Below are 11,543 nucleotides of genomic sequence, written 5' to 3'. Positions count from 1 at the left end.
TTTTTTTTTTTTTTTTTTTTTTTTTTTTTTTTTTTTTTTTTTTGCTGTATTCATGGAGTAATTGAAGCTTTTTAGCTGAAAAGAGTCAACTTAGTTTGCTTGGATGATATATTTTTATCTTGAGATAACCATATCAAGTGTACGGTTAAAATGGTACCTGACATGAGATTTTTGGATTTAATCTTAATACATCACTAGGAAGAATCATCTTGTGAGTCGATATCTGTGTATAAATGGTATTGTGTTGACTTCTTTTGAGATTTTTGATAATCCAAGTGCCCTTCTTGCTGTATGGAAATTCAAAATTTATGATGTTACCTATCGTGCTGCTAATGATTAACTCCTTACAGATGCCATTGTTTCCTAATTGAGTTTTCTAAGGAAAAAAAACAAAAAAAAAAATCTATTTAATGGAGTGACCAACTTTCATTTTGTAGGTAAAAGTATAAATGGAAAAGGGTCAATACGAGAAACAAGTCTTGAGCCAGAAACTTATAAGGGACTCTAGTTTGTTGAGAATTAATATTAGAGGGTACTTGCAAATATTATAGTTGTTAAGTGTGATTTTGTGCTTCAGTCATAATTATATTATATCTGAACTTAAAGGTATATGGCATATATCTTGTGTGGCTATTTTCAGTTTTCTTATGGCGATCATAAAATTGGTTAAGTTGTATAGTAATTTTAGGTAGCCAATGGTTAGAACTTGCTAATTTTATATTGAAAATGAATTTAGGATTTGTTTATGATTTACCAAGATTTTTAACGTTATAACTTCTTTAATAATGGATATACAGGAGTATCTGGTTTGAAGCTGCTACAGTTGTTGCTGTTCCACCACCTGTGGAAATACCTGCTGGCAGCGTTCTAAGATCTGCATTGGCTGGGGGTCTTTCTTGTGCTCTGTCTACTTCTTTAATGTTCCCAGTCGATACAATTAAGGCAAATTCTTTGAATCAATTTTAATAAGTCTTGGTTAAAATTCTCCCACTTGTCCTATCATGATATACTTTTTCAAGGAAAATATCACTTTTTGATTCTTTAAACTTCAGACTTACTTGTCGATGGTTTGATCTCTTCTCTACAATATGCTCATCTTGACTTTTTTTTCTTTTTCATGGTTTTCAGACTCGCGTACAGGCATCAACATCAACTTTCCCTGAAGTCATATCCAGGATTCCACAAATTGGTGTGCGAGGTCTATACCGTGGTTCAATTCCTGCCATTCTAGGACAGTTTTCAAGGTTATTTTCTTTTCCCCAAATCATCACTAATTAAATAGTGTTTTTTGATGTACCATATTCGGTATCAAACTGTTGATACTTGCTTTTTAATCTTGTAGTCATGGTTTGCGAACTGGAATATTTGAAGCAACTAAACTTCTTTTGATAAATGTAGCTCCAACACTCCCAGACATACAGGTGACTTTTAGATTTCTCTGTCTGACTATCATTATTTTAATAAAAATTTTTGGTAATTGACAACGTTACAAAAGAAGCTTAAGTATCTAAATCAAGTGGTTGGGAACGAAGTGTTTATGGAAAGAGGAGAAGAAAAACTGTACTTTTTGGAGAGATTCAGCCAGCTATAGGCACATTGAATTGAATCCAGTTTCGAACTTCATTTTACTCTATATAACTTTCCCCCAACTTTTTTTTTATTATTTTTATTTTTCCCCCGAATTTATTTCTTTTCAAATCACTCTAAGATGGAAGTAGATCAAAGATCTCATTTTAGAATTGGAGCCTGAACTAAAGCAAAGATGGAAGAATGATACTATACCAGAGACGGCTACTGCTCCTTTTGACTGTCAGCTAACAATGCCGAAAAACATTGTCATATTTGCCAGCAGTTACCAAATGCTTTAATACTTGAGGTTCACCAGGGAATCTCCACGACCACTTTCTCACAAGAGTTACATTGCTCCTTATATGTATGTTTCCCTTGTCACACCTCCATAGTATGTCAATAATGAAAAAGACGATCAAATCACCTGGTGAGAGCCTTTCCCTCCATATTCTTCCAATAAGTTCCCTCAGTTTCTTAATACGTTTAGCGGGCTTAGTAGGGATTTTGAACACGTGAAATCAATAGGTATGATTCCCAGTTCAAGAACAAAGTGTCTCGTCCTTTGGAGATACTTCTCTATATACTTAGCCTGGTCATGATCTTTTCACTAGCTGGTTGCTTTTGATTTTTCTTACAACCTTCCTCTTGTATATTTTATTTTGACCTTCATGTATGTTGTTTGAATATTATTAGTGGTGAGTATGACTTGCATCTTCATGTACCTCATGGTATGCACAAGTTGCGTCCATGAAATTTAATGTCTCAGTGGAGACTTTAATTTCCAATCTTCGTATTTCTTTCAAGTGGGCATAAAATATTGACATCTACTTATCTGGATGGTTGAAACTATGCGGTTACTTTAGTCCATTTATTTTGATTTAGATAAACTCACCATCTATGCTAGTTTATCTGCCTTGATAAACTGGCTAATTTATTTTAGGCAAGTTGTTACATGATATATTGATATATAGTAAAGTTAGGGAATTTTATGTGTTTTGGTATCTCTTACGTATTGTTATTTATATACATCAGCACAAGCCCAAAGCTTCTCCTAAAAAATGTATAAAATTATTAAGAACTATGATTTGACTGTTACGAAGACCATCATGCACGCTCTTCTGCATAAGATACACCCACATTACAGACGCATCACCCCCATTTCTTCATTCGATTTAGGATGTGTTCTGCGACCTATTATGATGTACCATGGGATCTTATATTAATGACTCAGCACATTTTGTAGGTCCAATCCCTTGCATCGTTCTGTAGTACATTTTTGGGGACTGCAGTGCGGATCCCATGTGAGGTATTGAAGCAGAGGTTGCAGGCGGGACTCTTTGACAATGTAGGTCAGGCAATTTTGGGGACATGGAAACAAGATGGCCTAAAGGGATTCTTCCGTGGGACGGGTGCCACTCTTTGTAGAGAAGTTCCATTCTATGTTGCCGGCATGGGACTTTATGCTGAATCCAAAAAGGTGTGGTTTGTATTCCATCTATCAACCTCTTTTCAAAATTAAATTTTCCATTACATTTTTCCTACAGCAATTCTTTGTTGTAGCTTATTTACTCGTCTTTTTTAGATCCATGGTCAAACCATATGAGATTCTTAAACAAATGGCTTGAAAATATAGGTCGACCACCTAATCCATCTTTCTGGGAATGGGACAACTTGGCCAAAGACTATAAGTCATCTTTTTCAAAATTCTATTCGCATCATTAAAACCTCCTGGACAATGCATAGTTTATACAAAGAATTTAACTTATTTTTGGTACTTCATCCCCCAGTATTTCCTCAGCCACATCTTCCATAACTATAAGGCAGCTTGTCATATTCACCAAGTGGAAGAACAAAGAGAACTTAAAGTATTACACTGGATATAAGGACCACAATCCTCTACCTTCCCTAGTATTAATGCGAACTCCAATTTGTAGCTGGACTTGTTTCTGGAATTCCTCTTCTAATTTATTTATTTATTTTTGTTTAGTTTCTCCCCAATAGAACATTCCTATTGGCTTTGCTCTCCTCTCAAACATCTTTCTTCATTTCATCTCTTCCTGTATCAAAGAAAATCTTCTAGGTAAAAAATGCATAGGAGGTTATGGTATTCTCCCCGTTTTCAAGTTTTCAACTCTAATTGAGGAACGTTCATCAAAGAGGGGTCTAAGTCTTGAAATAGTCTTCCAAGGACTGATATAACTTCCCTTAATGACAATTTAATCAGAAATTTCTTGCCATATATGCAATATTGTTCTCTATGCCTCCACCAAATAAAAAATCCACCGAGTCCCTTCCAAATCAACACTATCTATTAGGATAAAAGTTGGAAGGTCGGAAAATACTGCAATAGCCAACGTCTAGTGTCTTCCTTAGAGAGGTTGAAGTATTTCCATCTTTCCAGTTTCCGTAGCTCTCTTTCTTTAATTTAAGTCCTCTTCAGTATACCCTTCAAAGTTAAAATACTTGAGGAACAGCCGACACTCGCAGCCATAAAAGCCACTCTTTCCATACTGATATTAATATCATAAGCAACACATTTTCCATATTGACATGTAAATAAAAGAGTTGTTTGTGGGTCTATTTATTTGGCATGGAGACCAAATTTCCTTGCCTCGTGGGTAGTTCCATTCTGTTGGCAAAACTTGGATTCCTTTATTAACCCTTTTGCCTGGTCACTTGTGCCCTTTTTTATTTAATTCATTTTTGCTATGAAATTTATGCTTCCTATCAAAGAAAAATGAAAACGAAAAGTACACAAACTACCAAACAAAATGCCTCAATTGTTGTACTCTGGAAGCTACATTAGAATTTGAAACCCATAATTCACCCATTCGTTTAGATCTACCACTAGTCACAATGAGGCGACTATTGTTGTTGACATGTTCTTTACTGTTTGTTTAAAAGGCTGTTCAGAAACTTCTTTCACGGGAGCTCGAGCCATGGGAAACAATTGCGGTTGGGGCATTGTCGGGCGGGCTAGCTGCTGTTGTTACAACACCTTTCGATGTGATGAAGACAAGAATGATGACAGCTCAAGGTCGATCAGTTGCAATGTCGTTTGTTTTCATTTCAATTCTTCGCCATGAAGGCCCCATCGGTTTGTTCAAAGGAGCATTGCCGAGGTTCTTCTGGATTGCCCCCTTGGGTGCCATGAACTTTGCAGGCTATGAACTAGCAAGGAAAGCAATGGACAAAAATGAGGAGCTAGCAGCAGCAGCGGCTGACCAATTGTCTCAAAAGAAAGCAGCAGCTGGTTCTGGTTAAAATTCTCACTCCCTTTTTCTGGATGCCTTCATAAGGCCGTGGTTTTGACTGTTGGAGGTATCTCATCCACGTTAACCCGCACTCTCTCTGTGATTGTTCTGGTTTTTCTTTTTGCTCGCACTTTTACAGAAATCAGTTGCATAGATTTTCATCCGTCGACATCACTGCCATTTCCTTCAAGACTTGATGTTTCCCTCAATTGAACTTTTCTTAGCTTTTCATTTTGTATGTCGACATTTTGAGTTTCCCTCACTATGGCAATTTAGGTATAAAGAAGGATATATAAACTTATGCCTTAATGTATTTTGCCTGAACAAGTTCAAAGGTGCTCATTTTTGTACATTTATGCCAAGCCAACCATTTTGTTTTCCAATCTTTTCATGTTTTACATACATTCTTAATGTACATATTGCTGGGATCGATTGTATGCTTGATTATTGCTTATAAATGTAATCTTTAGCTGATGATAAACGCCATTGTTTTCAGACAATCCTTATCTATGCCATTCCAGGATACAACGTTTAGTTCATAGAATGACCAAAAACCTGTACAAGCATCGGCGAAGGTGAAGTTCAAACTATGTATATTTGGTTAAATTCTATGATGAATAATATTCCAAATTTTCTCTTCACTTAGGTTTAATCGTGAGCTTGTAATAACCAAATAGTTATATTCGTGAATTCAAGGCTCTGCACATCTACTTATCGATTTTCAAAACGATAATAAAGATAACAATCTCATTAAAAAATGTACCTCAGAGTTAATTGGAACTCTGACAATATCATTTCGAGGAAAAACTTGTGTTCTCTAATCAATTTCGTCACCATAAGGAAATGCAACCAAATTGCAGAGGACCTATCTGGTTTGTTTTATTACTGACCAAACATCTGCAGCAAAACAAGTTCCGGAAGGTTTATGAAATTAAATTCTGAAACTTTGGCGGTTCAACTGTAATTTTCCAGTCAATAGCCCCAGTAATCATTTCGGATTTCATCATCGAATTTCTTCCTCAGCTCAGGATGCTTCTCAAAGTATTCATTAGCAGTCATGGTGCTGATCTTTTTCTGATGAGAATAACAGGATATGAGAATTCGTTTCTACAAAATGGGAAATCAAATAAGCCTTTCTTATCCATTACCTTCAATTCTTGAACTTCGACAATCTCCTTCTCCAACCTCTCAGACTCCTTCAGGGATTTTTCTTCAGCTTCCTTCAATTCTACCAGCTGCCACATAAACAATAAATGAAGCACTTGGCAGACAGAAACTCACGTATCTACAAAAATATAACTGGTGCTTACCAATGAATCGAATTTAGGTTTGTACTGCGGAGTCACTGTGTCTACAAACTTGGGGATCTCGACGCCTAAAAAGGAAGCAGTTCAACCAAAGCGTAATGAACGAAAAAGACATGTAATCATAAGGGCATTGCTTTGTACTTCAATGGCAATGCAAAACTATGGTTAATCTGTCATGGGACCTTGACAACTATATCTGGGTCTCATTCTATATGTAAGAGATATGGTAGAGGAAAAGGTAAATGTGAGACAGCCTTAGTCCAAATGTGTCCCAATAAAAAGAAATGTTGCAAATTTGAAGGACCACTTAAAATTTTAGTGATAGATTTGCCGATGTGCTCTAGACACCGCGTGTAATCCAAAAATCTCAAACTATACAATGTAGTTATATGATGGTGGATTCCAAAGATTCTCAGCGAAGAAGAGTTATCTTCTGAAGACTCAAATTAGAGAAGCATAACAGGTAGCCATGTGCTAAAAAAACCACAACATTGCCTAGTCTAAATATTGCACAGAAAAATATGTATCAAATGCCAAGTGAATCAAAGAGCATACTGTCATAAGCCTCTTTGTATATGTTGACCAGGCGGGGTCCGATTCCCTTTCTGTAATATTCCCAGTCTATGGGCTCCGGTTCCTGCACAGAGACAAACAGTTTATAACAATGCAAATTTTGAAAGTTTTGAACTGAGTCAATAAGGCAGAAATTTTCACTAATAGGGCTTCTTTCAAAAAAAAAAAAAAAAAAAAGGGCTTCCTAATAAGAGGGAGTTTCACTCTATAAACGGCCACATAATTAAAAGCACTGCTTAGTCATTAATATGATCAACTTGTTGTTGACTGATGGTAAAGAAAAGCACGGAATTAACAGGATCATCTTTGGCTATAACTCATAGGAGAAGTATTACCATCTTACTATTTGAGCCATGTTCCACTCTCATGTGCTCTTAAACCGTATGCAATAGGTAATCCATGTATGATACCAATAGTTATGATTTTCCCTTTTCGTATAAAGAAGACATTGCTCAACCAAGTTAACCGGAGTCCTTAAAACTGCTGCAGTAATGAATCATATAACCTGTTCTTATCATATGATGCACGTAACAGTTCTGGATCCAAATAAGTTGGAAATGTTCCCTACAACAACAAACATTTTTGTTTTCTAATTTCCAATTCTACTCTGGACGATCTTCCTCAATCAAACCATAACTAAATCAACATTCACCTCTCTACAACCCACAAAAAATGAAGTCCAAATTAAACACAGCTATAAATAATTCCACAAAAACACAATTCAAATCAGAACAATCTCGAAACGTTCAAGCCAAACAAAATCAATCCCCATCAACAAAAACCAAATAAAAAGATAGATCTAAAACCATAAAAATAACAAGAAGAATAAGAGAAAAGTTGAGATCTTCCACACCTGGCTAAATTTAGTCTGGAGGGCTGAGTTAACCTCCTCGAAGGCTCGGCGAAGGCTAGAGAACTCCTTACGAGCCTCATCGGAGACCAAAAGCTTGGCCATGCCATCCCAATCGATATTCTTGGATGCTTTGAAGGCAGCATCGGCCACTTTCTTAACGGTGCCGCTCATTTTCTCTGGATTTGGCAGTGAAAACCGAAAATCAATGGGAACTGTGAGAGAGGGCAATTCGTTGTGCGCTCAGTTTGTAGCTTCGTCTAAGAGATGACTGGTTCAGAATCTTGGGCTGCTTCTTTTCCTTTGGGCCTCTCGGCCCAATTCGGCCCAATATAAAAAACCTCTTTTTTATTTTATTTTTTAATTTCAACGATATTATTCAATAAATTAATTTAAAGATTTATTGAAAATATAAAAACTAAATTTTGAACCCAAAATTTTTTTGTGAGAGGTTGTTTGGTAATTTTTTATTTCTTTTTTATTGTCTCGAAATATTTAGAAATATAAATATTTTTTAAAAAATGAGTCAAAAAGTCAATAAAAGATAATATTGTAATTTGTTTTAAAATTTAATAATTAAAACCCTTGATTATTATTATTATTATTTTATTTTATTTTTTTAATTTTTTTTCTGAAGAAATTCAAAACCGCGAAGCCTAGCGCGGTAATCTGGGCCTCCTTTCCATCTTCCAGTATCTCGTTTCTTCACAGTTCCGCCATCAATTTTCCATATTCCTCTTCTAAACCTCGAATCTTCGAAATGGACCGGCAGAGAATTCCGGTCGTCTGTCCGGAGAATGAAGACCTTGCCGCCTTCATGTGGCAGAAGCGGCTAGAAATGGCGGAGACACCCAAAGGAACCTCTGATAAAGTCGATATGACTCTATACAAAGCTTATTTCAATGTCTGCAACTCCAAGGACTCCATCAAGTCCATGAAGGATCTCTCGCAGATCAAGTACGAATGCGAATGCTGTTTAGTTGTTGTTTTTGTTTTCTTTGGGATTTTTATACTGGATGGTAATTATGTTTTTGTTCTGTAATGCAATGTCATGTCGCTGATTCCGCTTTGAAAACAAGGTCATGATTGAAGTTTGTTTGTGTGGGATTGAAGCTGAAGGGTCTGGGTTACAACGAAGATCTTTATTAATTTCTTTTAGGAGCTATACTTGAAATGGGACTTTTCTCTCTTGTAGTTGTTTATTTTTTGGTACTTCTCAATAATATACTCAATTTCGTTGGAGGAATTAGCTATTTTGGTGAAAGAGTTACATTTTTTTTTCCCATTCTTTTTAATTTATACGAAACTAGTTGCATAGTGTCTTTCATTCTTTGAATCTATTATCTCGTTAATGTGGGCTTCTGGCTTCTGCTCTCTCTTTTGAAGTATTGATGTTCTAATGCTGCAGAGGCGTAGGGAAGTGGATTCTTAAACAAGTACAAGTTTTTTTTAAGAGTGGTTCTGAAGGTTCTGGACCTGAAGAAGTGGCGGGAAAAGGTACCTTACACAAGCTTCGGATTCTAACTTTCTATGGTTTTCTCGTACAACGAGATGTTTATTGCTTTTCTTGTTGTTTGTCCTTTTTCATGTTTATTCATTTAGGTAAGAAAACAAAGGGAACCAAACGCTATGTTCCACAGAAGAATTCAGTTGCATATGCCTTATTGATTACTCTTTATAGGTACAATGGACAAATTGTAATTTGTTTTGTCGAGTTCTTATTTAAATTCACGTGTAACATACGCTTCACTATTAGGGGTACAACAAATGGGAATGAATACATGCGTAAGCAGGAGCTTATTGATGCAGCTGAAGCGAGTGGTCTTTCTAGGGTGGCAATTGCGTAAGCTAGCTCCTGCATTCTTCTTTATGCTGTACATTTTATCATTTAATGGATGGAGAGTATTTTCCCATTTCAGGCCAGAAAAAGGTAAAGGAAAACCTGGTCAATTTGGAAGCTCTACAAGGGAATGGTACAGTGGATGGAACTGCATGAAGACATTGGTATCTAGAGGATTAGTGGTGAAGTCTAGTTGTCCAGCAAAGTATGGTCTTGGCTTGGTCATAATTTTGATTATTGCCACTTTTCCCCGCTCCAATTATTTTGGAATGATTCTCTCTATATGTCATTACATCATTGTTTCTGTGGCTGCGGGTGGGTACCATCTGATTGTTTAGGACTTGATACTGATGGCTGTAGGCTATTCTATTGCGTACGTAGGAGTAACGTATAAATACCATCTGACCTAAGCAAAATGTTAATATATGTGACAACACATATTTTATATTCTTAACAGGTGGATATTGTACTCTCGAACCTTTTTAGATGTAGTATGTTACTGTAAGAACAAAAGTGTTACATTATAGCTTCGTATTGAATCACTAACCAATGAAAATGTGTAATTTGGCAATATCATGTAGTTTCTCTTGAATTGACCACAGCGTGTGGGGGCTTCAGCTTGCTTCATGGGCTACATTATCCTTTTCTGATATATAGAGGATTCTTTTATTTTTGGAAGCTGGACCTTGGAATAATGGCTCCGTACGTAGATAAATATTATTCAAGTATGGAATTGCACAACACCGAGTTATTTGGCAAAGATTGTTAACACCCTGAAAGAATAAAAATTAATCCTGCAAAGCTTTAAGGTAAACATATTATGATACTTAACTTACACTAGAATATCACAACAATTGTGCGCAAATCTGCAACTTAAAAGTTCATGAATGCTATTAGTAGTTTTATTCAAACTGGGACATCAACTTTCATGTGGATGATCTCTTACAGAATAAAAAGAAGAAAGCAGAACTCTATACCCTCTTAATTTGTTTAAACCTTTTTGTCTTTTTTTATAAGCCATGTTTGAATAATATTCCAGATTATGATCCTCTTTGTGTTCTATTATTTGCAAGTATATGCTAATATTTTTGTTTTAACAGATACATGCTTACAGAGGAGGGGCAGCAAGTGGCACGTGAATGTCTTATGAGATCTGGACTGTTAAATTCAGAAAAGAACTTTGACACTATGAAAGGATCGTCTATTCTTGAATCATGCGATATATCTGGTCGCAGTGCTAATCATCTTGATTCAGATGTAGAAGTGACTTCACCATCTATTTGTCGGAGTAGTCAAAATAAATCAATCGATGTTCCCCTTGAATCACTTGAGAGGGTAATGCAAAAGTTTAGATGTCACCTTTCCGACAGTGATATTCACTTAAAATTATTTAACTTGAGAAATATGCAAATTGAGTATTCACAATTACACTCGTATTGCTATGGCACTAGGGTTGCTCAATAGATACAACTCATTAACCATTGTTAGTTTGAACTCCATTTGCTCTTCACCAAAGCCTCAAGCCCTACCCAACTGGGCATCCCTTATGCGCAATTCACCATCTATTTCTGTCTCTTTTTTGCTTTTTGTTTTTTCCCCCAGTTTATGCGCATGGGCTACTCTAAGCATCAAGTTCTTGATTCCTTTAAAGAAGTTTCAGAGGATAACCCGAACAAGGATATCTCATCACTTTGGCCAGCAGTCTTATGTCGCCTGCGTGAAGATCTTGTTTACGGTTTGTTCTTATAACTCTTAGTAGGAATTTAAAATATTGCCACAAAATTTGATTAGTTTCTAGAAAACTAAACCAAATATGGCTATGAGCGTTATCACCAAAATCTGGGAAAATATGGTCATAAGTTTTTGATAGCGTAAGCTTGTTTATTATTGTAACCATGAAGGATATGGAGTAATTGTTTTCCCTTTTTTTCTTCGAAAATACTGATCACTAGATTGATAAGTTGTGGATATACACAGGTCAAGTAGAAGCAGTTGGAAGGGAGAATAGGTTGACAGGTTCTTCTAATGAGGGACATGTGCCAAAGATCGTTATTAGTGATAATGGAGAGAGATCTTTTAACTTGAGAGCTTGCTCATCATCTGTGAGTAGATATTCTAACTCTCTCACCCCCCCCCCCCCCCCCCCCCCC

At 36.2% G+C, this 11,543-nt stretch overlaps 3 protein-coding genes across 5 annotated transcripts in view; 2 read left to right on the top strand and 1 right to left on the bottom strand.

Annotated features, from left to right (window-relative positions):
- Positions 1–5,298, top strand: part of LOC111473072 (mitochondrial substrate carrier family protein C-like) — an 8,351-nt gene extending 3,053 nt beyond the window's left edge. For both annotated transcript variants that reach the window (XM_023118717.1, XM_023118664.1), the window contains 5 exons: positions 798–942; positions 1,129–1,244; positions 1,343–1,421; positions 2,813–3,046; positions 4,474–5,298. In XM_023118717.1, the coding sequence (XP_022974485.1) occupies positions 798–942; positions 1,129–1,244; positions 1,343–1,421; positions 2,813–3,046; positions 4,474–4,833 (934 nt within the window). In that variant the 3' untranslated portion in view covers positions 4,834–5,298. The remainder of the gene's footprint in view (positions 1–797; positions 943–1,128; positions 1,245–1,342; positions 1,422–2,812; positions 3,047–4,473) is intronic.
- Positions 5,299–5,534: 236 nt separating this feature from the next.
- LOC111473218 (ATP synthase subunit d, mitochondrial-like) lies at positions 5,535–7,797 on the bottom strand. Its single transcript, XM_023118791.1, has 5 exons — positions 7,557–7,797; positions 6,686–6,767; positions 6,134–6,198; positions 5,972–6,058; positions 5,535–5,897 (listed from the first exon to the last, which is right to left on the bottom strand). Exons 1-5 carry the CDS (start codon positions 7,725–7,727, stop codon positions 5,796–5,798), a joined length of 507 nt encoding a protein of 168 aa, XP_022974559.1. The 5' UTR covers positions 7,728–7,797; the 3' UTR covers positions 5,535–5,795.
- A 383-nt stretch (positions 7,798–8,180) lies between these two features.
- LOC111488639 (crossover junction endonuclease MUS81) overlaps positions 8,181–11,543 on the top strand; it is a 7,699-nt gene continuing 4,336 nt past the window's right edge. For both annotated transcript variants that reach the window (XR_002719230.1, XM_023136502.1), the window contains exons 1-8: positions 8,181–8,510; positions 8,962–9,050; positions 9,156–9,234; positions 9,310–9,396; positions 9,473–9,598; positions 10,494–10,728; positions 10,996–11,128; positions 11,371–11,495. Coding sequence is in view for 1 of the 2 variants with exons in the window: in XM_023136502.1 (XP_022992270.1) it covers positions 8,314–8,510; positions 8,962–9,050; positions 9,156–9,234; positions 9,310–9,396; positions 9,473–9,598; positions 10,494–10,728; positions 10,996–11,128; positions 11,371–11,495 (1,071 nt within the window). In the remaining variant the exon portion in view is untranslated. The remainder of the gene's footprint in view (positions 8,511–8,961; positions 9,051–9,155; positions 9,235–9,309; positions 9,397–9,472; positions 9,599–10,493; positions 10,729–10,995; positions 11,129–11,370; positions 11,496–11,543) is intronic.

This window comes from Cucurbita maxima, unplaced genomic scaffold (genome assembly GCF_002738345.1).
Source record: "Cucurbita maxima cultivar Rimu unplaced genomic scaffold, Cmax_1.0 Cma_Scf00001, whole genome shotgun sequence".
Lineage (NCBI taxonomy): Eukaryota > Viridiplantae > Streptophyta > Magnoliopsida > Cucurbitales > Cucurbitaceae > Cucurbita > Cucurbita maxima.
This window is presented reverse-complemented; position numbering and strand designations above follow the sequence as displayed.

Coding starts and splice junctions, on each gene's coding strand:
- LOC111473218 (XM_023118791.1), bottom strand. CDS start 7,727: ATGAGCGGCACCGTTAAGAAAGTGGCCGATGCTGCCTTCAAAGCATCC. Junction 6,768..7,556: donor TCCAGACTAAATTTAGCCAG/GTGTGGAAGATC, acceptor GTCTCTGTGCAG/GAACCGGAGCCCATAGACTG. Junction 6,059..6,133: donor AACCTAAATTCGATTCATTG/GTAAGCACCAGT, acceptor TTTATGTGGCAG/CTGGTAGAATTGAAGGAAGC.